Source organism: Schizosaccharomyces pombe (assembly GCF_000002945.2).
Source record: "Schizosaccharomyces pombe strain 972h- genome assembly, chromosome: II".
Classification (NCBI taxonomy): Eukaryota; Fungi; Ascomycota; class Schizosaccharomycetes; order Schizosaccharomycetales; family Schizosaccharomycetaceae; genus Schizosaccharomyces; species Schizosaccharomyces pombe.
In genome coordinates, this window is record NC_003423.3 from 4,061,231 (window position 1) to 4,083,694 (window position 22,464).

The following is a 22,464-nucleotide window of genomic DNA, read 5'->3' on the forward strand; positions in this document are numbered from 1 at the left end:
GTTACATGTAAACAACATAATAGATACATTTGATTAAAGGTCATTATTAAAAAGCATAAACATATCTACTTAAGCGCAAAATCTTTCCCAAAATCCTTATTGAATTTGGAAAACAAAGCATTAAAAAATCATTAATGGAGGTATGTTTCTCTGCAAACATTCTCCTTGAACAGTTTCAATTATTTTGTCGATGGCTTTTTCCCAAGGCTTATTACATTCCTTTCTATTAAGTTGATACAGCCACTTTAGCATCATCTGTGCCTTTCCTAGGTTTTTTTCTTCTCGTATAACTCTACACACGTAATTTGCAAAATAATTCACATCATGAATATTAGGTCCTTTAGACGCTTTACTGTACCATTTTGTTAACAACCCTCGTAAATCCTCTAGCGATTGTACGTGTTGAAATGTGACAATATGAGGTTTCTCTAGCTTTACTTCAGAAATGAGGTCCGATTTTTGTAAATTGCTCTCTTTTAGGATTTGCTTCTGTAAGTCTTTTGGAAGTTCCTTTAGTGTTAAATAATCAACGTTAGGCTTGTTAATTGTTTTTGACTTCTTAGAAATTTGTAAAAGTTTATCAAATGCATTTTCTTGCCTTATTTTTTTCTTTCCTCGTTCATCTATTTTATTATCCGCGTGAGATTTTAATGACAAACGTTTGTTCATGGCAATCTCATGATTATCGTTTACTTCATTTCTTATAGGAGTAGGTAATTCAACCATAAACAAAGGATCTAACTGGCTTGGATATTCCGTAATACTTCGCTTTTGCAACCTCAATTGCTGCTGTATATCAGACTGCATCGAAGGTGGTAATTGAGCTAGAGCACTGGAACTGATTTGAGAAGATGACGGCAGATCATACGGTGTTGATGGAATAAGTTTTGGAGACAGCTGCTTCTTTTGACTAATTATTTCTTTATCTTTACTTGATATGTCAACAGATGCACCTTTTAGCGACACTTTATTTCGAGAAGTTATGCTCTGTATAGAGCGGTAATCTTTTCTAATTTTAGAGTTGTCTTTAATAATTTTGAGAGCTTGTAATCCTATACCACGTACATCTCCTGGATCGACATTAATTGTTTTATACATTGAGGTCACCTTCTTCCATATTAAGTCAAACGAATTAGTAGCAGAAGTAAAAGTTGAAGATTTTGTAAATGAAGTGACTTCCCCAGCTCCAAGGTACTTTGGTGGACTGAAAGGGGCTCCATCAGCCCTTTTCAAAATCCGAAGCTGAATTTGATGCAAAAGCACTTGGCATTTACCCATTCTGGAAAGCAACTCATGAAGCAACCGTTTTAAGAAATCTATCCCATCCTCTTGAAAAACGAAACGAACACCCCAATTAACATCTACGGATATGGACCTCCGTGGGGTTTCATTATTGATTATATCGGTATCAATTCCTCTGGAAATATTGTATAAATGCAGACCGTAATTTACCCCAAAAGTCTCTTGAAGATTGAATTTTTCAATTCTTTGCAGCTGCCCAATAGTACGCACACCGTACAAATTAAAAAGTTTCTGCGCTTGTGAAGAGCCCACCCCTGGTAAATCTTGAACAGACAAAGGACTCAATACATCAAAAACATTTTCTATTGACAAAGAATAAACGTTGTGAGGCTTCGCCTTCCTAAGTGCAAGTCTTGCTAAGAGAACATTTGGGCCAATACCAACGCTAACTTCGCAATTGGTTTTCTCGCGAACCTGCGAGCGGATAGACTCGGCAATCTCAAAGCAATCTTGAAAAGATGAAACACTAGAAGTTATATCTAGAAGAGCCTCGTCTATACTTATAACCTTAATATAGTCGTGAAGTGTATTAACAAGGATAGTGTAAAATTCTCTAGAAACAGATTCGTATGCTCCAAAATCATAATCAACAACCCGTAATGAAGGACACAGGTTTTTAGCTGTTCCAACGTACATACCATTTTTTATGCCAAACTTCCGAGCCTCATAATTACAACTAGCTATTTCGGAATTTTTTATACCATGAGCAACAGCAACGGGCTTCAGTCGTAGCTCATGAGAAAAGCGTGTTGAAACGGAAGCAAAAAAGCAATCAAAATCAACATGAAGAAGGAAACGAGATTTTTTTGATTTATCTTTCATAATTGGACGAACAGGTTCAGAAGCAGTAGTCATTGCTTGGATTTCATTTTTAAAATCAGCTTTCCAAGTACTTAAGTGATGTAAACGAGAGGAGCTAAAGAAATTCTCAAGAAAATCTTGATTTTGAGTGGTTGAATTTCGGACATTGGGATTTTTTAACAATTGATAGTTGTGCAGTGAAGACGCTGATAATCCACTCAAATCATCTAAAAATCCCTTTGCTTTACTCTCTTTTGTTTTATCTTTTTCATTATCATGTTCTTCTTCCTGCGAGCTTGTTTGAATATCTTCTAAGTTACCTTCGGGTTGGCTAGGTTTAGAGGCGACAAAAGAAAGGGTAGCTTGAGCCGATGAAGCTTGAAAGGTACGATAATTTATCCACGGAAGAATTTTCTTCTGTTTGATGCAATCCACTATCCATTCTGGTTTAACCACTTTCTGATGCTTCCATTGGCGAGCTTTGGAAGGAGTGAGAAATGAACACACCAAATATGATATGCTTGTTTTTCCATCAACATATTGTATAAAAGTACCTCCATTTGAAACTATCATTTGCCGTAATTCGGTATAAGACGGCTTTGTATATCCATTAATCGCTATTGCAAGTCCATGAAAGAGATCAGATTTAGAATCTTCATCAATACTTTTGTATAGAGCGGCATTTTGATTTTGAAGCTTTCTTTGTTTCCGGGAAAAATAATCTGCATAGTCGTGGAACCCAACACTTTCGTATGCCTCATCGTTTGCTTCGTCAAAGTCTGCAATCCCTACTGGGCGTCGACGCTTCCTTTGATTAAAAGCCATCCAGCGCGCTTCTCACTTTCAGTAAATATAAGTATTAATATGTTTCTGAAAGGAAAATAATACAAATAATAATGTAGCCACTTAAGCGGAAAAAGTGTAATTAATAAACAAACAATGTTTATAAAGAAAAACTAACTGCAAGAGCTTTTTTCTTTCATTATTTAACCTTATCCCAAAACTCGTGAAGCCAAACTATTTCAAAGTAAAAAACAACGAAATATCAAAAATAATTACTACGCGTTTGTTGTGATGCACGCTCGTCCAAATTTAATTAATTTTGAGTATAATTTGCAAATCGCGGTAATACGCACTACCCTTACTTAATGGAATACACAACGGTTTATGTATCAAAATTTTTTACATCCTCTACCACCTCACCTCTTAGGCAAGAATAAGTCATGTCTCTTCCAATTGCTGTTTATAGTCTTTCGGTAAAGGGAAAAGATGTTCCCGCTGTGGAGGAATCTACAGATGCATCTATTCATTTGACTATGGCATCCATTGATGCCGGCGAAAAGTCTAATAAACCAACTACTTTATTGGTGAAGGTTCGTCCCCGTATCCCCGTTGAAGATGAAGATGACGAAGAACTTGACGAACAAATGCAAGAGCTTCTGGAAGAAAGCCAGCGTGAATTTGTTTTATGTACTTTGAAGCCTGGTTCCTTATACCAACAGCCTTTAAATTTGACCATTACTCCTGGCGACGAAGTCTTCTTCAGTGCATCTGGCGATGCAACCATCCACTTGTCTGGTAACTTTTTGGTTGACGAAGAAGATGAGGAAGAGGAAGAATCTGACGAGGATTACGATTTGTCTCCTACTGAGGAGGATCTTGTCGAGACTGTCAGCGGTGATGAGGAAAGTGAAGAGGAATCTGAGTCGGAAGATAATTCAGCATCTGAGGAGGATGAATTGGATTCAGCTCCTGCTAAAAAGGCACAGGTTAAAAAAAAACGTACTAAGGATGAATCCGAGCAAGAAGAGGCTGCTTCTCCTAAGAAAAACAATACCAAGAAGCAAAAGGTTGAGGGTACCCCTGTTAAGGAAAAGAAGGTTGCATTTGCCGAAAAACTTGAACAAGGACCTACTGGTCCCGCTGCTAAGAAAGAAAAGCAACAAGCTTCTTCTAATGCACCTTCTAGTCCCAAGACTCGTACTTTAAAAGGAGGCGTGGTTGTAACTGATGTTAAAACTGGGAGCGGTGCGTCTGCTACCAATGGGAAAAAAGTTGAAATGAGATATATTGGGAAGCTCGAAAATGGAAAGGTTTTTGACAAAAACACTAAAGGTAAACCCTTTGCTTTTATCCTTGGTCGTGGTGAGGTTATTCGCGGGTGGGACGTCGGCGTTGCTGGAATGCAAGAAGGCGGTGAGCGTAAGATTACAATTCCTGCTCCCATGGCTTACGGCAACCAGAGCATTCCAGGAATTCCCAAGAATTCTACCTTAGTTTTTGAAGTCAAGCTTGTTCGCGTTCACTAAATTTTCATGTTGAAGATGAACATACTTTAACTCCCGTGTTTAAGAAGATCGCGGATTAAACTATGTATTCTATTAACTCTTTTTATCGCCTATCTTTTTCTTAGGTTTCAAAAAAAATCAGGGTATCATTTTGTATTTGAGTTAGGAAATTTTTTTTTAGTTAAGTGTTACAAACACTTTGGATATAGGACTTTTGGATGATTTGGATTGTTGGGTGATAAAGGAGATATAATCAATATACAATTTTTTAGAAAGAGCTGTTTGTATGTGTATGAGCATTAAGAGAAAAGAGAATAGCGCTTCCTTGATCGATACTAGTTAAGGATGTTTAAATTATGGAATTTTGAGTTTGAGTAAATATAAACGAGAACATTCCGAAAAACTCTATTAAAAGTAAAAAAAAACATATTGATAATAAAAGAGCCATTATCTGATTATCGCTAAATAAGTCTACAAACAGCTGTTTGTTTACGAAATTCTTAAAATTAATTATCGTAATAATCAACTTAAAAAAAAACAAGCAGTTTTAGAATTTAAAGAATTATTTTTATTATTTGTCTTTTTTCTATATTGTTTATTTGAAAATTGTGCTTCTGTTTACAGGCAAATCTTAAGGCGGGCATATATTTTTCTGAAACGTAAACAATCAACATGCCCAAATCAAGCAACTTGAAAATGCAGAGAAAAGGCTCTTTAAGAGAAAACGGTCTCGTGAAGGGTTTAAATAAAAATAGTAAGATATAAATTGGTGTGATAAATAAGTTAATGACATAGAATTTTCGATCAGCAAGTTAAAAGAACTATCTCATGCAGATGACTCAAGGAAAAGTCACCGCATCATTAGATCCGGTAAAAGTTCAGGTGAAGCTTACAAGCAAGCTGGAAAAGGATTAATGAACCTTGGTAATCATCTGAGTGACTGGGGAGCAAAATCCAGTAATCTGAGTTTGAATGATATTAGCGATAAAATTGGAGTTCTTGTTAGTGAACTGGGAGAAACAGAAATCGAGTTTGTTAAAGCATTCAATGAAAACAGAATTAAGTTCAAAGCCATTAGAGCTATGGAAGATAGCATCGCACCCTCACGAGCACATCGACAACGATTAATCTCAAGCATTGAACGTGAGGAGGAACGAGATCCTCTTTCTCCTAAACTTACAGATTTACAAAATCAATTAGTAAGAACGGAAGCAGAAAATTTAGTAGGAGAGATGCAGCTTGATAATACTTCTCGAGAAGTATTCAAGTCATCATTTCAAGGATTGATGGATGCTTTCCAGTTAAGAGCACAAAAGCAAATGACTTTGAGTTATTATGCAAGCCAACTTGCTGAATTGATTAATGATGAAGTGGCTTACCCAGGGGATAACCCAGCTGCTTACAGTCAAAAATATGCAACACAAATTATGCATCAATGCGTAGAGTCCATGGCTCGGCTTCTTGCACCAGTAACTAGTGAAACTACTGAACATGTAGGTTCAGATTGTGAATTTACTAGAAAATCGTCTTCCTCAGTGGAATTCTCGGATCATAGCCAAGATTCTGGAGATCCAAGTCAGCAGAATATCTTGCAAGTGAAAAACGTTCAAGCAGTGCTTTCAATCCCTGAAGCTGAATCTTACAAGGCCCAGCTACTTTCCTCTATTGCAGAAGAGCAAAAGAAAAAAGAGTTGCAAGCAAAATCCACTGTTTTCTTGTAGTTATCATAACAAACTAAGAAACGTCAATCGGATTCTCAACCCAAAAAACATGTATGTCTTAGCATGTCGATTAATTGAAGTAAACTAAATTCAATATATTTATCCAATTGATCCTTCCAAAGCTTTAGTAGATAGCATGGTTAAGTTGTTTGATTTCTTTATAGAAAGCATCTTGAAACCAATAATGGAGGATGTTTATTTGGTCTCTACTTATTTAATTTATCGTATCCTTAAAATTTATTGTTCCAATGAGAACTTAGTACTATCGTACAAAAATGTCCTCAAACAGAATTCTCAATATCCCTGTTCCATTTTTATCTTTTCAAATAATAAAAATAAAATAAAAAAATTAGATTTCCTCTTAGGCCTTTATTTTTGCTTAATGGGATAAGGTTGCCTCGAGAGGTTGTATCTCATATACACAAGGTAGAACTTTTGCATACCCCAATTTACTTAACTACTTGGATTTTGGAAGTTGGTGGAAAACTTCTTTCAAAAATCAAATATTCACTATTACAACCTTCTTAATTTTCATTTTGACTTTTAGAAGTTTTCCTTTTTGAAAATCCATATATTGATTCGCAAATAAACGTGTGTATTTCATTTGTGTGAGTTCGCATATTTCATGTTGTGAACTTTAAAAAGAGGGAGAAACCGATAGATACGTTTTTTGGTTTGTTTTTCACAATGTTAAAAACAATAAAGTCTTATATGCCTGGTCGAAATATGTCCATATTTTTGGGATTCGTGGCAGGCATATCTGGAGCAATTTATTATGATCGGCGTCAGAAAAATTTAATAATTGAAAAGTATTGCTCTCAAGTACGCCATTTGGCTGATCAACCGATGGCACCTCTTGAGTTACCGAGAAAATTGAAGGTATATCTTCATGGACCTCCAGGGGATGGAATATACGTTGCACGGGAAGAATTTGAAGAATACATTAGACCTATATTTAATGCTGCAGCCATTGAATTTGAAACCGTGGAGTCCAAAGGTGAAGGGAATTTATTGGAACAAGTAGCGAGGACGGTTTACAACAAGAGGCATAACATTTCTGAAGTTTCTGAACCGGAAAAAAACCTCTTATCAGTTTTAAAACCAAGTGTTGATCCTCCTGCTATTGTTTTATTAGGAAGGCATGCCCTCAAAGAGTTCCTGTACGGCGTTCGATATGGATTTTCCGACGATATTATGAAAAGAAAACTTGAAACAGAAAAATTGGAAGCCAATAATAAAGAGGAGAAAGAAGAGAAAGAAGGAAAAGATGACAAAGATGACAAAGAGGATAGTAATGATACAAAGAACGATAAAAAAATTAGCAAAAACGAAGTAGACTCTTCTCTGATAGAAGCAAGTCCGTTGACTGGTCAAGTTCCACCAAAATTTTTGGATACTATTGCTATTTTTCCCTTACCAAATCTTTTAGGGTTTTCTAACACTCCTAAGCGACTTTCAAGATTTTTTAAAAGAAGAGAGCTAGCTGATGAATTAGGCGCAATTGCCGTAAACGTTGCATTAAGCAGGGATGTAACTAAGTTTCCAAAACAAGACGGCACTTTACTTCTAGCTGAAGAGGAAACAGATTGGCCGAAGCAATTTTTTACAAGATCTGATTTGGAAAACCGCATTTGGACAGCTCCCTTTCTACAGGACTCTGATGAGATACGTTTTTTTGAAAACATTGATATCTTTGATTCAACGAAAGCCAAACAAGATAAGTATGAATGAAGTGATGTCTATTCTAAAATTTGAAGAATAAAACAAATATATGAAATTAAGTACTGTGTATGAAGAATTACTAGGTAGCCATAAACAGTAAAAGGAAAAATAAAAGAATGGCGTATTTATGTATATAAGATAGTCAACAGTAAATGCAAAGGATTTTGGTAAATAAGCTAGTTAAATTAAAAACGTAGCAGCGGCTTCAAAAAACTCCGTTTTAAAGCTCATCAAATTCGTTATCATACTTTTCAAATAAGTTATTGAGGTCTGAATACATTGGTTAGTTTAACAAAACTTATATAGTCTGCGAGATGTAACATACCTTTCAAAAACTTTCCTTTCAACTTTTTAGGAAATTTGACCTCCCACTCTATATAAGCACTTCCATGTGCAGAAGTGGTTTTTCCTTTATGAAGGTTGTAAATTGGCATTCCTTGATTTTTCACTCTCTCCGTTTCCCCAGGATGCACAACTTCGCCAGCTGACCGCTTAACCTCCATAAAGGATCCATCCAGTTTTTGTATTTTACGTTTCCAATTTCCGAGTAAAGCTTCCCTAACCGAAATAGTTTCCTTTCTATATAGATCATTATCTTTTCTAGTCCATCCATAATCACCACCAGCAGCCTCAAGGATAACGATGATATCTCCAGCTTCCATACCAGGAATTTCATCAGCTTTACCACGAAAACCGATACGGTAACCTTCAGGAGCACCAGCTGGTACTTTAATGTCAAAGCTTTCAACAACTTCAGCAACACGCTCACCTTTGCAGCGAGGGCATTTATGCTTGATCGTACGTCCATTTCCATTACAAGCGTTACATGGCATACGCATTTGCTGACGAAAACCTGGAGCGATCATGTGTTCAATGACTCTGAACCCTGAACCACCGCAAACAGGGCAACTTTCGATAGCTTTATCAGCGGAGTATTTAGGATTAAAGCCCTGACCACTACAAACACTGCAAGTTCTCTTCACCGGAATTTCCAAGGTAAAACTGCCTCCGGTGTAAAAAGATGAAAGATGAATTTGAACTATTTGCTCCATGCTAGGTCCTCTGCGAACGGCATTTTGACGTCTACGTCCGCCAAATATGTTATCGAATATATCACCAAATGGATCAAATCCGAAACCTCCACCTGGGAATCCTTCACCTGGACCACCACCAGGACCACCAGGTTGACCGTTTAATCCTTCTTCTCCATAAGCATCATAAATCTTACGTTGCTCAGGATCAGAAAGGACTTCATGGGCCTTGTTAATTTCAATAAACTTCTCCTGTGCTTCTTCATTACCTCTAGAACATTTATTAGCTTTAGGCTTTCATTTGTTTGCATGCTTGTTTAACTTACGGATTTTTGTCAGGGTGCCATTGTTTCGTCAATTGTCTATATGCTTTGCGAATCTCAGATTCAGATGCATCTTTACTGACTCCAAGGATCTGTTTTTGAGAGAAGTTGTTAGTGAACATTTTTCTTTAATTTTCTTCTCAATCCTACGATCACATGCACTTACTTGATAGTAGTCAGCAGCAGATACAACTGCTTGAATGCAAACTAAAAATCCTAATATAAAATGAAAAAGATTGAAATGCATTAACTATGTTTAGGAAGCGAGTTGGAGTTTAGCTCACTTTAACAAGGGAATGGTATTATGTAGAAAGATTTTCTTGAAGAAATCCAGGACAAGTTTGCAACGCCTCGGTATACTCATCGCCGTGGTTATCGAAACCATAAATTTAATTTAACATTGTTTAGAAATGTCATAAAAGTTACTATATGAAAATATTTTTATTAATACAATTAATCCATTTCAAGGATCCACATAGGTTATTTAAATAGTCCAAATAGTTGATAATTTTATATTTGTTTCAACGAATATCGGGTGGAATTGTTGGTAGCAATATTTCGAAATATTTTTACATGCTAATTTTATTACTAAATTTTTTAGTTCCAAAAACCAACTACTCATTATTTCAGAGGGTAAGTATGCCTTTAGTCATTTGAGGCAGAGTAAGGATGATAAATAATAATATAATATCTATGTACACGTAAATACATATACACATAATATATATAATATAGATAGATAGATGTGGGTGTTCAAACCTCTACACATATGTACGAGAGTCCAAATAACTAAAAATAGACTGACAAGCAGTATTCAACGACCTTTATGCTCAAGGAACGCATAATATCATCGGAAGTGATCAAAAGACAAAATGTTGAACGAGACAAAGATTATAAACGGAAAAAAACATAAAAGCAAAGAACCTGTGCAAATATAAGATATCATTGCTTTAATCACAATAAGTAACCTCCAGTTTGACAATACGCGAAGAAGCCTAAAGAAAAGTAATTATTTCAAACGTACATTTTACAGATTTATAAAAAAGGATAGATTACCGGGAAGGAAGAAAAAATGCAAAAGTTAACCCTGCTAGCAATTCTAAGAAGAAGGATTTGGACAAAGAAATAAAATGAAAAGAAAGTGTATAATTAAATGAATGAAGCACAGAAAATCGTTACGGCACAAAAAATAAATCACAAAAACACTTTTGTCAACTGAAAGCCTGATTATCCATACCAGTCTGAAGAACAAAATAATCAAGAAATTCCTAAATACTAGTAGAACATATTATTCATGTGTCTTCATTGGAGCCAGAACAACAAGAAAGAATACTGGCCCAAAATGATTTTTTCTTTTTAGGTGCTTCTGTTTCTTTCGTAGCATTTTGTACTTGCTCTCGGGTAACCCGTTCTTCAGAAGAATCATGAACATCAACGGGTGCTGGTTGATTAGTTGCTAAACCGGAACGATCAGGCACAGTTGTGGTAGCTTTCGTCTCCGTTGGCGGATTAGGTAAAGAATTTTGATTGGGTTCAGCAGAATCGCTTGCAGAATTCAGATGCGGCTCGGCAAAAGGCTTTTCATAATCAGAGCGTTTGGAAACTACGTTCTGAGTACTTGCATGATTTTGCAGGGCTGGTGACTTTGATTCCAATTTGGGTGCTGGTGGTTTGCTTGAACGTTGATTTTCTGTCTCTGCGTTTCGCGACTTCAAGCTTTGCCAACCTTTACCGTTATTCAATAGATTCCAGTCAAAATTTTCATCCTCAGTAGTATTTAATCGCTCTAGGACTTTCGAAAATAGGCCTTGCAAATAATCATAATCTGGAGTAGCATCGAATGCCAAATTACGAGCATAATGCATATACTTGTAGAATTCTTCCGGGAAACCAGCACACAACTCGCGTAACGGGGTACTTTGCTTTTTCTCACCAATTCGTTCATATTTTTGCTTATTGGTGGCAGCCTTCAATCCTTGCCAAGGTAGGCTACCTCTAAGAAAATACATGAATACATGACCCAAGGCTTCCAAATCGTCTCGACGGGATTGCTCCCGACCCAAATGAGTATTAATAGACATGTAACGAGCAGTACCCGAGAGGTTCTTTTTCTCCCGGTAAGGTATGTGCTGTTTGGTAACTGGATCACGATAAAATTTTACCATGCCAAAGTCTACTACGTAGATCATATTAGCATTTTTACTGTTTGGTCGACCGATCAAAAAATTATCAGGCTTAATGTCTCGATAAACGAGACTCTTCTCATGGATAGATTGCACTCTTGCCAACATCTGTTTTGCGGCCATAGCAACTGTTTTTACACTAAATTTACGGCCGCAGAGATCGAGCAAATCTTCTAAACTTGGCCCAAGAAGGTCAATCACCAAAATGTTATGTAACCCTTCTTGGCCAAAATAATAAACATTCGGAATACCCGTACATCCTGCCAGCAACTTGTAAGTACGGTATTCATCACGTAATTGAGGAGCATCACTGCGTCTTGGTTCCTATAAGCAAAATCAATCAGTAATGAAGGAAACAAGAAAAATATCCAGCTTCAAAGCATGGCATCAAATGGATTCTCACTTACAAATTTAATGGCTACTTGTTGATTATTCAACAAATTCGTCCCTTCAAAAATAACACCAAACGAGCCTTCGCCAATTCTTCTTCCAACTTTGTAGTGGACACCGACTACATTGTTTTGTCCACTCATTATCTTTGAACGATTTGTGCTGGAGATTTGTCAAATATGATGTCTCCGTTTTCCGCTATCGAATGCAAAAAACTAGGTTGTAAGCGATTCCTGTTTAAATACTTTTATGAATTAGATTGAATCACAAAGATCTCCTATACAAACCTTGAAATTACAACTATTCAAGCCGTTATTGAGAAAAGAGGTGGATGGTGTTGGAACGGATGTTTTTAGTGGTGCTTTAGTTACGGAAGTGTCATGTGCATCACTTCCCTCTATTCCTGCCTGATTAAGGGGTTAGGTAATGCTGTCTTTGGAATACAAACACTGTTTCAAAACGTTTAAATAAACATACTATTACTAGTTTTCATTGCAAAAATCAATCGATAGCTAAGTTTTTAATTTTAAAAAATCCCGGATATTAAAATCCAACTTACAACGAAGTACTTTCATTAAGTAATAATACCGTATTTTCATATGCAAGGTGCATTCTTAAATAATAGAATCATTTTGCAGTCATATCACATTAAAAAACGCTTGTATAGCAAACGCACTAGCTCGTTGCATTCGCGCTTCTTGCAGCCAACATATCGCAAAAATATTTGTCAAATTTCCAAACCCATTTTCCAGCAAGACTTATCAACGAATACGAGTATGTTTAGATTCAGTCTATCAAGTTATCATTTCTACAATTTACATGTTTAAGTTTCTTTTTGTCGATGTGTACCTCAGTTTTTAAACTTTTACTAATATAAAGATTTCATCTCAAAATTGAAAAGTCCATTCTCCAACCTCAAAATGTCGAATTTAAAGCAGCCCCTTGTTTGGATTGATTGCGGTTAGTGAGCTTTAGTATAATCTTAGCTTTTAAAATGCATTACGATGGTTTTATAGGTAACTTGTACTAATATGATTGAAGAGATGACCGGGTTAGAGGTGGGAAAGCATGTATTGATGGAGGTCGCGGCAATCATTACTGATGGAAATCTTCGCCCCGTTGAAGAGGTAACTTTTAATTGTGAACATTGAAACATCGGCTTTTAACTTGAGATGTTTCAAGAGAAACAAATGCATGGTTTCGAAGTTGAGCGTTTATTAAGGCTGTCATACTAACTAAGGCGTAGAAATTTGATGCTGTTATTAAACTCGACGAAAAGCAATTGAGTGAAATGAATGACTGGTGTATTGAGGTATCTTTTCTTGCTTTTAGTTCATTCACGGATGTCAATTTTCTAATTATACTAATAAACAGCAACATGGGAAAAGTGGTCTTACGGAAAGATGTAGACAGAGTAATTTAACAGTGAAAGACGTTGAAAACCAGTTGTTAGCATACATTAAAAAATACATTCCAAAAAAACGAGAAGCGTTAATCGCTGGAAACAGTGTCCATGCAGACGTAAGGTTTTTATCTGTCGAGATGCCAAAGATAATCGAACATTTGCATTACAGAATTATCGATGTTTCTACTATTAAGGAATTAGCCAAACGCTGGTGCCCGGATATTCCTGCTTATGATAAAAAGGGTGATCATCGCGCATTGTCGGATATTCTTGAAAGTATTGGTGAACTTCAACATTACCGCTCTTATTGGCTTTCTTGAAACATTGCTCAAGAAAGAAGAATTCCACTTTTACAGCAATTGACAATATCTTGTAAACATGCCAAAAAAATTAAGGGTACTATGCTAAGAAAAAAATAAAAGCAAAATCATACCTCGGTGATCTTACTTTTTTGTAAAGAATGAAGATATTTTCGTCATTCCTTCTCCTGAGAAGTATTTGGACTTCTTGGTGGCCTGCTTCCGATTGGGCTTTTTTAAAAGACTTGATGTAATATCACTGTTTTGTGGACGTTTTTTAGAATTTAACAAAGCTTCCTTTTCTACCAAAATCTTTCTTGATTCTTCTAAGTTTTTAGTGTAAGCGTGCAGTGGGGCCAATTCTTCCTGCCAGTAGGCTAATTTGTTATACCATTCAGGTTGAAGATCTTCACAAACCAATGAAGCGGCATGCCACTTGCATGACAATTCTAGTAAATCTTGTGGAAGCGGCGTGCGGAGGTCCAAAGGCGCTAACTGTTTTTTAAGTTCGGTTACAATACTAGGGGGAAGATTTTCTTGAGCAACCTTGGCTTTCCTTAGTAAAATTTTAACAACAGAAGATTCATCCAGTTGAAAGGTCTTGGGCAAAGATCCTACTGGCTCGTTTACTTTACAAATCCGATGTAATGTGTTCAACAAATTCGGAGAGAGGACTTCTGACACTCGTGGATAATGAGGACCCATATTATCAAAGTGTTCAATGAAGTCTTCAAACGAGACATATCGATTCGGTTCTTTCCGGCGACTCCAAGTAAGTTCCTGAATGATTGGAAGCACAAGCGCGAGTAAGTCTATCGGGGTGCAAACATAGAGATATCCGTCCGATACTACATGATCCCCTACAAACCAAGACCTTTGTTTTGAAGAATCCCCAACTTGAAGGATTTGTAAAAGGTGATCGTTTGTTAATAAATAACGAAGTGGTCTCCCGGTCAAGGGATGTGAGAGTTCAACAAATTGTTGATTTGTAGAATCTTTGGGTAGTATGAATATCTTTCCCTGCATTTTTTAAGTTTAAATTATGAAACCCCAAAATTTGTGAGGCAATCACGTCTGAAACTTCGTACCACTATTTGCAACAAAAGTAAAAAATGCAAAGATATCAATTGAAAACAACTCTGAGTACTTGCAAACACAATTTTTTAATTAGAAAGATTTCGTTGTGTAACTTTCAGCTAAAGATGAGTATTTTGTAAAAGTATTGACAACGATTTGGGTATATCAAAATTTAAAACAGTGACGACTCTAGTTGTACATATACGAAAGAAATTAAGCATATAAAATTGATTGTTCCTCTTAAGATAATCATGAAGTTGATATAAAAGATGGCTGAAGTAAGAGGAGATTCGTACCGACTTTTTGTTGTCTGTTCAAGACACGTTGTTAGTCAAGAACTCCATCTTTATAAGAAAGCAGTACAAAAAAATGAAATGCATATTCTTAAAAAAGAAATATAACAGTCGATGTTGAAGTCAAGAGCGGCAATCTTAGTTATGAGAAATTCAATGGTAAACCACGGTAGTGAATTGAATAGAAAGCTTGCGGCTTCAAGTACCAAAAAAAAACAGCATTGGTTAAATTGAAAAGCCAAAGTATAGATATCCTTAATAAACTAATAAAATAGACATTGAGTATTTTCTCATCTTAATAATTGCTAGATTGACTATACTAACTGTTTATCACATCGAATTTTTTTTTTTTTAATGAAAAAAAACTGGTTGCGGACGTTATACATAAAGAGTGTATAATGGTGAACAAGACTAAGTCTACATGTTCTACTACGTTGATTGTAAAGTAATGAAAAACGTGAAGTACATTAGTTGAAAATTAGTGAAGTAACTAAAAGCGAACGAATATGACCTTCCTTGCTTGCAAGTACCTCAAAGGTGGTTGATGTGTTATTTAAACCATTGATGAATGAATCTTCCTCGTGTACATTCTTTCGGTGTAAGTCTCAAAATGGGTTATAACATTATTACATTGCTACCGCATTTTTTGTGACATGAATAGATCAACTTCCAAATTACTGTTTCATTAGCGAAGCTCCTTTTTGTATTTTTACTTAACAGTAAATACTTACAGTGATCTGAGCAATTTATGGAGCCTTTCTTGCGGGCCACTTTGAGAGCCATGCAGCAAGTCAGCTAGACTAACAATTTAGGCCAAATGATTCGTACTTTTTAACGAATATCTTGAATCATGCTTAATTGCTTCATTTAACACCCTACCTAGGGATTTACTCAAAACGATTCATGTAAACAATACTTTACAATTCAATGCAAATAGTGTGTTGGAACGAAACCCAATTTAGCTTCTTAAATTATGCGCAGCGGTTTCCAGTAGTATATAAAAAGTCCAAGCTTATTTACAAAATTCGGGTATTAGGGTAATACAAAAATGAGCGTTATACAAAAGCAAAAGGACGGTCACAGGAATCCTAATCTGTCGAATACAATAATTTAGTTAAAATAAGAAGCTACTGAAGTTTCTATATTAACAGGCTCTTTTCTGTCTAACATCCAATAATAGTTCTAAACAAATTCTCGCTTAATAAGTTTTAGTTATATTAATCATAAAAAGGGAAATTGTGCTAATCTTTCATAATCGTGGTACCTTGTGACATAAATTTTCAGTCATAACCATTTAAAGATAGTCCTTGATTATCTTTTTTTTTAATATTCCTATTAGCAAGACTTCACCGTTCATTAACAATATAAAAGGAACTAAAATATCATGTCGGATATAGTTTATGCCAACGTGTCTCATTACAACAAAATAGAAGCATCGAAATATGACAATCCAAGTACCTTGGCGATTTCCAAAGTGATTTCTTCAAAAATTTTACAGTTTGAAGACAATTCCGAAACCAGCCTAAGACATGATCTCCCAAAATATGATCAAGATAGGCTGCTTTTAACTTCGGATGATGATTTGACAAATGTAAATAATTTTTGGAAGAAAAGTGGTATGAGTATATTGGATTTTGCTTGTGGAACTGGTTTAATTAGCCAACACCTGTTCCCTTACTGTAAACAAATTGTTGGCATAGACGTTTCCCAAGACATGGTGGACGTTTATAATGAAAAATTTAGAAAGATGAACATTCCCAAAGAAAGAGCCTGTGCATATGTTTTAAGTTTGGATGATTTGGATGGCAACGGCGATGAACCATTTTCTACTGAATTTGATGCTGTTGTATGCTCCATGGCATATCATCATATCAAGGACCTACAGGAAGTGACTAATAAGCTTTCTAAACTTTTAAAACCTAATGGTCGATTATTTGTCGCAGATTTAATAAAGGGGGGTGATACTTTTCATGGTAATTTGCATCCTGATGAAATAGCTAAGCTTGGCGTAGCTCATCATGGTGGATTTACTCCGCAATCAATTTTGAATTTATTCAAAAATGCATCTTTGTCAAACGCTGAAGTCATTGGTAAAGCTCAGGCAAATGTGTGGGTCGATGAAGCTAAGTATCAACGGTCAACCCAGTCAAAAGACGCTAAAACCTTAGATTTAGCTAACGGAGAGAAGCTGTATGAGGTAAAATTACAGCTGATGGTTATTAGTGGTATCAAAACATGATCCCCTTAATTTTTAATTAGGGATAAACAAATGAATGGTCTGGGTACCCGATTTTAGAAGGTGAAGCAATCAGACCAGGAATTGCTTCATTTAAACAAGTATTGATGTCCATTAAATTGATAGCTTATGATAACTTATAACACTGTGAGTCCCGGTGATTCATTTAAACGAAACTACATACTGAGCATTCAGAAAGGACTAAACTTCATTGAAACGACAATTTCGAATATGATCAACCAAATATTATGTGGGATTACAGGCTTTTTTTATACAATACTGGAAATTTCGTTATATGATTTTTCTTCATAAGTTGGTTTCAAAAGAACTGGCCAACTGTTGTCACAAAGATTTTAATATTAAGCGCAAATTTGAATAGACAACGGAAACTAGGCAATCTCTTCCACCAAATGTAAAAAAAAGTTCGACGTTTAAAATTTAACTGTTCAAAATACCCCTTTTAAATAAGTTACTATATGCATTTGAATACTGTAGACACATCTTTTATGATTCTATATAGACAAATATCGTAAGTTTATATTATGTAAATGAATTCGTGATATCGAACGTGTATACTCATTAAATTAGCGCATCTATTTTAACCTTTTATTATTCAAACTGCAGTTATGTTGTTTACCTATAGCATGTGTAGTATAGAGAGGATTTAATTTTGCACATTATGCTTGTTTATGCACTACATTTTGCATCCTTAAACACATGTCCTTTAGATGTCCGCTAACTGTTTACATTCCTATATGTTTAACCGCGATTTTTAAGTATTGGAAAATAAGAATATCTTGTTAAAAAGATTTATAATTATTACTTGCTTCCTTTTCCAGGACTAAAGAATTTCCTGTTTTTGGCACTAAACTTTTCAACAATATCTTCGCATTTCAAAATACAAATGTGGCAGTATTAAATTTATCCTGTTATTTGTTTTGGCTACTCATACAATAGAGAAGAAAATTTTATTGATCAGAGTTTTTTTAATTTCCTGAAAAGCTAGTTTTCTAGGGTTGGGTTGAAAAGTTTCAGTATTCGTGAGAAATTGACTATATCTAACAGGCGGGGGGTTTTTTTTATCATTGACTTTGGAGGTTTAAGATTAAGAGGAAACCAAGTTTAATTAATGCAAGTATGCATGATCCCTTCATTGCAGAAGAAAATGACTTGGACCTGGAAGAAAAGAGGTTACAGAGGCAGCTAAATGAAATTCAAGAAAAGAAGCGTCTACGAAGTGCTCAAAAGGAGGCTTCTTCGGAGAACGCTGAAGTTATTCAGGTTCCAAGATCTCCTCCTCAGCAAGTTCGTGTCCTTACAGTCAGCTCGCCTAGTAAACTAAAAAGTCCCAAGCGATTGATATTAGGAATCGATAAAGGAAAGACGGGGAAAGATGTTTCATTAGGAAAAGGGCCTCGAGGGCCTCTACCAAAACCATTTCACGAACGACTTGCAGAGGCAAGGAACCAAGAAAGGAAGAGGAGCGATAAATTGAAAACGATGAAAAAAAATAGAAAGCAATCGTTCCAGAGGAAGCGAAACATACTTGAAGATGGAAAAAGTGAAGAGGAGAAATTTCCTATGAAATGTGATGAAATCGATCCTTATTCAAGACAAGCCATTGTTATTCGATACATAAGTGATGAGGTTGCTAAGGAAAATATAGGGGGAAATCAAGTTTATCTCATTCACCAACTACTCAAACTAGTAAGAGCTCCTAAATTTGAAGCGCCAGAAGTTGACAACTATGTAGTTATGGGCATTGTTGCCAGTAATAGTGGAACCAGAGAAACTGTGAATGGGAATAAATATTGTATGCTAACACTGACTGACTTGAAATGGCAACTGGAGTGCTTCCTGTTTGGAAAGGCGTTTGAACGATACTGGAAGATCCAGAGTGGTACTGTCATTGCGCTTCTCAATCCTGAAGTACTAAAGCCAAAGAACCCAGACATTGGACGCTTTTCTCTGAAGCTGGATTCTGAGTACGATGTACTTTTAGAGATTGGTCGCTCCAAACACCTTGGCTATTGTTCCAGCCGAAGAAAAAGCGGTGAACTATGTAAACATTGGCTCGACAAGCGTGCCGGAGATGTATGTGAATATCACGTTGACCTCGCTGTCCAGCGGTCCATGTCTACGCGAACGGAGTTTGCTTCAAGTATGGCGACTATGCACGAGCCTCGCGCACGACGTGAAAAGCGATTTCGTGGACAAGGGTTCCAAGGATACTTTGCTGGGGAAAAGTATTCCGCAATTCCTAACGCAGTAGCTGGTTTGTATGATGCAGAAGACGCCGTTCAGACCGAGAGGGAGCGCAAGGAACGATACAAAAAACAACGAGCGCAGGCTGAACGCGAGCGTGAAATTTTGGTGCGATTATCGAAGCGATGTTGCGCTTCCTCTTCGTCTAGCTCTAACTCGAATAACCTCTCTACGGGAATGTCGATGCGAACACTCGGCCATCAGTATCTAAATTTACAAGGTTCCGGCGTTAAAAATTTACATGACAAGGGTAATCCCACTGCTCTTTCTAAAGATAGCGAAATTGATTCATCGACGAAAAAACCATCCGTTCTGGCCTCTTTTAATGCATCTATAATGAACCCTAAATCCTCTCTACCATCTTTTTCTAACTCTGCTATTCTCGGCACTAACGATGCGGCATCAGGGACACCCGTTCCACAAGATACTACATCCACCAAAGTTTCCCCAGCGGTAGTGTTTACCTCTTCGCCGAGGATTTTTTCCCCCCAAAGTCTACGAAAAATAGGTTTCGATCCAACGCATTCCGCAGATGCATCTACAACGCACTCCACAGCGACTGGACTTTCACGATCCGGCTCCCTAAAAAATATCAAATTCCGATATGAATTTACTGAGAGTGATGATGAGGATGACTTAGAAATAGTTCCCTGAATTTTACGTTGTTTTTCTATACATTATGATGAAAATTAATTATTTAAATTACTAACCAACTTACTAATTAATTAGCTAGCTAATGGATATAGCTATGATTTCAAATGAATGTTCTTTTGTTTACATGCGACACACTTTGCTATCATGAAACTTTCAACCCTTTGTTAAACCTTTCTTCTAAATCCTAATCCTTAGTAAATCCCAATGGAATATTTGAAACGCTTATTAAACACAGTCGCTCTTTTCATTTGTGATGTCAACTGTTTGAATTCAATGTGCGAAGTCTCCCTTTTTTGTTCTGCTAGCTTCTCTCTCATACAAGAACGGCCGTTACAGCTTTTGACATCACATTGTTTATTAATCAAACGAACGTAAGCTTACTTTCATATGGTATGATGGGCTTGTAAGCAATACTAAGATAGCCAGCCAAACTGAGGTACTGTCGACACCTTTAGCTTACGATTGCTTTCGTCTAGGTATCGGACTTTACACTGCTAGTCGCCTATTTTAACGTTGCGCCGTATGGAACGGGTATCGCATTCTTATCAGTAAGGAAAGCTATCTGAATTCGTCACAAAGGAAAAGGCAAATAAATAGTCTAAAACTATATAAATGCGGGCTTCCATCTAAGAGACCTCGCCATCCAACAATTGTTGCGTCCCACCTAAACAGTGTCTAATCAAAGTCAATTGCGAGACATTCTAAAGTAAAAAGTTAATACATTTTAGCTACTACTAAATACTTCTTTTGATATTCTTTTTAGTGAACAATAAAGAATATTGGTTTGATCAACACGGTCATCTTCAGAAAAAAAATTTTTTATTCGTTGGTTTAATTAGTTAAGAAAATTTTTTTTTTCTTTCTTCGCTGACGTCTCGATAATTAAATCTGCGAACGGTGATACTTCTATTCTACACATTTCTATTTAATCACTGTTATTTTCTTTTCTTTTTAATTTCATCAATAAACATTTTTGATTCATCGCTATGTTTTCTATTCTTAAACAAGGTGTCATCTCCAAGTCTCTTTTAGCCGCTACCTCTTTAAAGGCAACGGCTTCAAGATTTTCCTTCTCTACTAGTGTTGCTTCCCGTGTTGACGGTACTAAGAATGGTTGGTCTTTTACCGCATCCAATGTTGCTGATCAAACCACCGATATCGGCATTAACTCTGAGTCGGCTATGAGCTGTAACGACCAAGAGCAACCTCTTTCCTTTTACGTTCAAACTGTCAGAGATGACTTGAACTCTCCTAATTGGGGAGCTGAGCAAAGAAAGGGTGCATTTGATTGGGAAGTAAGCGCTTAAACCCGAATATTGTATACAAGAAGAAAACCCGATTTCCGTTATGATCAGAAGAAAATAATAAAAAGGGAAAACAAAAAATTGGAAAATTGAATGTTTTATCTTATTCGATAAAAGCATTAAACAATCTAACAATGCAATCTTTTTTAATTCGTTATTTTCGCTTTTCTTTTTTTTTTACTCTTCTTGATGTAATTGTTAAGACATGGATTTTATTTTTATTTTTCTAAGGAATTTCGATTATTGGAATTCTTTTACCACCCCCATCCCTCTTTTTATTACCAGTTTCAACACATTGGTTCCCCTGCTTTAGAATGTTTATCGATATAAGCCGTGAACGGTTCCTTGCTTTTACCATTTTTAAATGAGGCAAGACATATGTATTATTAGTTTATACCCCCAAGACTTGTTAGTCTTTATATTATTAGTTTGTCTACTTGTTGACTATAATGATAGTCGCTGATAAAGTTGAAGTTTCCACCTTAATCTTTGTTATTTTATATCCAATTCGCCATGGTCACATTGATTTGATTGAATTTTCGGTTGCTGGATTACAAAAAAGAAATGCCAAATGCGATACAACTGTTACATTTAGATTCAGAATAGGAAATTGTTTGTATAATTAAAAAATAGAAATTGTTTATTTTAATACATTACTACTGATTAATGAGTAGATGAATGGTGGAAGATTGTAAACAATTATGAAGACAAGGTCAGCATTGTCTTTCCGTCTAGCTAAGAAGCAACCCGATGTGCAATTTATAAAGTAGTGCGGTTTAGTGTTGATACGTTATCTTTTTGATAGTTTGATTAGTTATTTCGAAAACACGTTAAAAATGCAGTGAATTTTGTACAGTCTTCTTTACAATCCATTCAACAACAATTACGAGTACGAGCGGCTTTATGATGGGTCTAACCAAGATGTAAACATAACCATTATTAAGCATATACTACAATTCAACTGAAGAAACAAATTCAATCGAAAGGGTTGTCGTAATTTCTTTATATGGTTTTCATTCAAAAAGCCTATTGAATGAAACAACTTATGTATGATAATTGCAGGGTATAGTGATACATAACGAAGCTTAATACTGCTAAGTTTCTTGTCAAGCATGCTACTTTCTTTAGACAATTCCCAATTGCTTTAACTAATAGCTGTTAGTGACCAAT

At 36.0% G+C, this 22,464-nt stretch overlaps 12 protein-coding genes and 11 long non-coding RNA genes across 23 annotated transcripts; 12 read left to right on the forward strand and 11 right to left on the reverse strand.

Annotated features, from left to right (window-relative positions):
• Nucleotide 1: 1 nt before the first annotated feature.
• On the reverse strand, nt 2–3,183 carry rev1 (deoxycytidyl transferase Rev1). The gene has a single exon (NM_001022616.4). It carries the CDS (start codon nt 2,926–2,928, stop codon nt 121–123), a length of 2,808 nt encoding a protein of 935 aa, NP_596693.2. The 5' UTR covers nt 2,929–3,183; the 3' UTR covers nt 2–120.
• SPOM_SPNCRNA.1662 lies at nt 340–3,334 on the forward strand. Its single transcript, NR_150558.1, has one exon. It is a non-coding gene; the product is annotated as a non-coding RNA, possible alternative UTR (long non-coding RNA).
• Nucleotides 3,290–4,730, forward strand: ani1 (FKBP-type peptidyl-prolyl cis-trans isomerase). Its single transcript, NM_001022618.3, has one exon. The coding sequence runs from the start codon at nt 3,327–3,329 to the stop codon at nt 4,410–4,412; it is 1,086 nt and encodes a 361-aa protein (NP_596694.1). The 5' UTR covers nt 3,290–3,326; the 3' UTR covers nt 4,413–4,730.
• Nucleotides 4,218–4,488, reverse strand: SPOM_SPNCRNA.6420. Its single transcript, NR_195769.1, has one exon. It is a non-coding gene; the product is annotated as a non-coding RNA (long non-coding RNA).
• Nucleotides 4,731–4,941: 211 nt separating the features above from the next.
• SPOM_SPNCRNA.1663 lies at nt 4,942–6,591 on the reverse strand. Its single transcript, NR_150559.1, has one exon. It is a non-coding gene; the product is annotated as a non-coding RNA (long non-coding RNA).
• meu14 (sporulation specific PIL domain protein Meu14) lies at nt 5,064–6,227 on the forward strand (the record flags this gene model as incomplete). The annotated part of the gene is made up of 2 exons (NM_001022619.2): nt 5,064–5,145; nt 5,187–6,227. 2 exons carry the CDS (start codon nt 5,064–5,066, stop codon nt 6,110–6,112), a joined length of 1,008 nt encoding a protein of 335 aa, NP_596695.1. The 3' UTR covers nt 6,113–6,227.
• On the reverse strand, nt 6,546–7,925 carry SPOM_SPNCRNA.1664. The gene has a single exon (NR_150560.1). It is a non-coding gene; the product is annotated as a non-coding RNA, possible alternative UTR (long non-coding RNA).
• Nucleotides 6,559–7,937, forward strand: tim54 (TIM22 inner membrane protein import complex subunit Tim54). The gene has a single exon (NM_001022620.3). The coding sequence runs from the start codon at nt 6,800–6,802 to the stop codon at nt 7,841–7,843; it is 1,044 nt and encodes a 347-aa protein (NP_596696.1). The 5' UTR covers nt 6,559–6,799; the 3' UTR covers nt 7,844–7,937.
• On the reverse strand, nt 7,933–9,494 carry scj1 (DNAJ domain-containing protein Scj1). The gene is made up of 4 exons (NM_001022621.3): nt 9,355–9,494; nt 9,192–9,280; nt 8,160–9,136; nt 7,933–8,104 (listed from the first exon to the last, which is right to left on the reverse strand). Exons 1-4 carry the CDS (start codon nt 9,433–9,435, stop codon nt 8,055–8,057), a joined length of 1,197 nt encoding a protein of 398 aa, NP_596697.3. The 5' UTR covers nt 9,436–9,494; the 3' UTR covers nt 7,933–8,054.
• SPOM_SPNCRNA.6421 lies at nt 8,621–9,738 on the forward strand. The gene has a single exon (NR_195770.1). It is a non-coding gene; the product is annotated as a non-coding RNA (long non-coding RNA).
• Nucleotides 9,739–9,880: 142 nt separating this feature from the next.
• Nucleotides 9,881–10,082, forward strand: SPOM_SPNCRNA.105. Its single transcript, NR_149893.2, has one exon. It is a non-coding gene; the product is annotated as a non-coding RNA (long non-coding RNA).
• A 242-nt stretch (nt 10,083–10,324) lies between these two features.
• Nucleotides 10,325–12,100, reverse strand: cki1 (serine/threonine protein kinase (CK1 family) Cki1). Its single transcript, NM_001355832.2, has 3 exons — nt 12,049–12,100; nt 11,779–12,005; nt 10,325–11,695 (listed from the first exon to the last, which is right to left on the reverse strand). Exons 2-3 carry the CDS (start codon nt 11,902–11,904, stop codon nt 10,481–10,483), a joined length of 1,341 nt encoding a protein of 446 aa, NP_001342877.1. The 5' UTR covers nt 11,905–12,005; nt 12,049–12,100; the 3' UTR covers nt 10,325–10,480.
• A 237-nt stretch (nt 12,101–12,337) lies between these two features.
• rex2 (RNA exonuclease) lies at nt 12,338–14,531 on the forward strand. Its single transcript, NM_001022623.3, has 5 exons — nt 12,338–12,535; nt 12,641–12,721; nt 12,803–12,888; nt 13,008–13,073; nt 13,136–14,531. The coding sequence occupies exons 1-5, from the start codon at nt 12,361–12,363 to the stop codon at nt 13,484–13,486; spliced, it is 759 nt and encodes a 252-aa protein (NP_596699.2). The 5' UTR covers nt 12,338–12,360; the 3' UTR covers nt 13,487–14,531.
• rnh202 (ribonuclease H2 complex subunit) lies at nt 12,490–14,865 on the reverse strand. The gene has a single exon (NM_001355833.2). The coding sequence runs from the start codon at nt 14,489–14,491 to the stop codon at nt 13,610–13,612; it is 882 nt and encodes a 293-aa protein (NP_001342878.1). The 5' UTR covers nt 14,492–14,865; the 3' UTR covers nt 12,490–13,609.
• SPOM_SPNCRNA.6422 lies at nt 14,807–15,014 on the forward strand. The gene has a single exon (NR_195771.1). It is a non-coding gene; the product is annotated as a non-coding RNA (long non-coding RNA).
• Nucleotides 15,015–15,249: 235 nt separating this feature from the next.
• Nucleotides 15,250–15,828, forward strand: SPOM_SPNCRNA.6423. The gene has a single exon (NR_195772.1). It is a non-coding gene; the product is annotated as a non-coding RNA (long non-coding RNA).
• A 102-nt stretch (nt 15,829–15,930) lies between these two features.
• Nucleotides 15,931–17,564, forward strand: SPOM_SPBC1347.09 (hexaprenyldihydroxybenzoate methyltransferase). Its single transcript, NM_001022625.3, has one exon. The coding sequence runs from the start codon at nt 16,220–16,222 to the stop codon at nt 17,072–17,074; it is 855 nt and encodes a 284-aa protein (NP_596701.1). The 5' UTR covers nt 15,931–16,219; the 3' UTR covers nt 17,075–17,564.
• On the reverse strand, nt 16,520–16,892 carry SPOM_SPNCRNA.6424. Its single transcript, NR_195773.1, has one exon. It is a non-coding gene; the product is annotated as a non-coding RNA (long non-coding RNA).
• A 262-nt stretch (nt 17,565–17,826) lies between the features above and the next one.
• On the forward strand, nt 17,827–20,334 carry cdc23 (MCM-associated protein Mcm10). Its single transcript, NM_001022626.3, has one exon. The coding sequence runs from the start codon at nt 18,209–18,211 to the stop codon at nt 19,988–19,990; it is 1,782 nt and encodes a 593-aa protein (NP_596702.1). The 5' UTR covers nt 17,827–18,208; the 3' UTR covers nt 19,991–20,334.
• SPOM_SPNCRNA.1665 lies at nt 17,852–20,811 on the reverse strand. Its single transcript, NR_150561.1, has one exon. It is a non-coding gene; the product is annotated as a non-coding RNA (long non-coding RNA).
• Nucleotides 20,629–21,968, forward strand: sro1. The gene has a single exon (NM_001022627.3). The coding sequence runs from the start codon at nt 20,977–20,979 to the stop codon at nt 21,295–21,297; it is 321 nt and encodes a 106-aa protein (NP_596703.1). The 5' UTR covers nt 20,629–20,976; the 3' UTR covers nt 21,298–21,968.
• Nucleotides 21,049–21,414, reverse strand: SPOM_SPBC1347.14C (uncharacterized protein; the record flags this gene model as incomplete). The annotated part of the gene is made up of 1 exon (NM_001355834.1): nt 21,049–21,414. One exon carries the CDS (start codon nt 21,412–21,414, stop codon nt 21,049–21,051), a length of 366 nt encoding a protein of 121 aa, NP_001343017.1.
• SPOM_SPNCRNA.6425 lies at nt 21,509–22,305 on the reverse strand. Its single transcript, NR_195774.1, has one exon. It is a non-coding gene; the product is annotated as a non-coding RNA (long non-coding RNA).
• Between the last annotated feature and the right edge of the window lie 159 nt (nt 22,306–22,464).

Excerpts from the sequence above, each read along its gene's own strand:
- cki1 (NM_001355832.2), bottom strand. The coding sequence starts at position 11,904 with ATGAGTGGACAAAACAATGTAGTCGGTGTCCACTACAAAGTTGGAAGA. Across the intron at positions 11,696-11,778 it reads AACAAGTAGCCATTAAATTT|GAACCAAGACGCAGTGATGC; the intron begins GTAAGTGAGAAT and ends TTTTGCTTATAG.
- tim54 (NM_001022620.3), top strand. The coding sequence starts at position 6,800 with ATGTTAAAAACAATAAAGTCTTATATGCCTGGTCGAAATATGTCCATA.
- scj1 (NM_001022621.3), bottom strand. The coding sequence starts at position 9,435 with ATGCATTTCAATCTTTTTCATTTTATATTAGGATTTTTAGTTTGCATT. Across the intron at positions 9,281-9,354 it reads CTGCTGCTGACTACTATCAA|ATCCTTGGAGTCAGTAAAGA; the intron begins GTAAGTGCATGT and ends TCTCAAAAACAG. Across the intron at positions 9,137-9,191 it reads TGGCACCCTGACAAAAATCC|AGGTAATGAAGAAGCACAGG; the intron begins GTAAGTTAAACA and ends TAAATGTTCTAG.
- cdc23 (NM_001022626.3), top strand. The coding sequence starts at position 18,209 with ATGCATGATCCCTTCATTGCAGAAGAAAATGACTTGGACCTGGAAGAA.
- sro1 (NM_001022627.3), top strand. The coding sequence starts at position 20,977 with ATGTTTTCTATTCTTAAACAAGGTGTCATCTCCAAGTCTCTTTTAGCC.
- SPOM_SPBC1347.09 (NM_001022625.3), top strand. The coding sequence starts at position 16,220 with ATGTCGGATATAGTTTATGCCAACGTGTCTCATTACAACAAAATAGAA.
- ani1 (NM_001022618.3), top strand. The coding sequence starts at position 3,327 with ATGTCTCTTCCAATTGCTGTTTATAGTCTTTCGGTAAAGGGAAAAGAT.
- rnh202 (NM_001355833.2), bottom strand. The coding sequence starts at position 14,491 with ATGCAGGGAAAGATATTCATACTACCCAAAGATTCTACAAATCAACAA.
- rex2 (NM_001022623.3), top strand. The coding sequence starts at position 12,361 with ATGCAAGGTGCATTCTTAAATAATAGAATCATTTTGCAGTCATATCAC. Across the intron at positions 12,536-12,640 it reads AGACTTATCAACGAATACGA|ATTTCATCTCAAAATTGAAA; the intron begins GTATGTTTAGAT and ends ACTAATATAAAG. Across the intron at positions 12,722-12,802 it reads CCTTGTTTGGATTGATTGCG|AGATGACCGGGTTAGAGGTG; the intron begins GTTAGTGAGCTT and ends ATATGATTGAAG.
- rev1 (NM_001022616.4), bottom strand. The coding sequence starts at position 2,928 with ATGGCTTTTAATCAAAGGAAGCGTCGACGCCCAGTAGGGATTGCAGAC.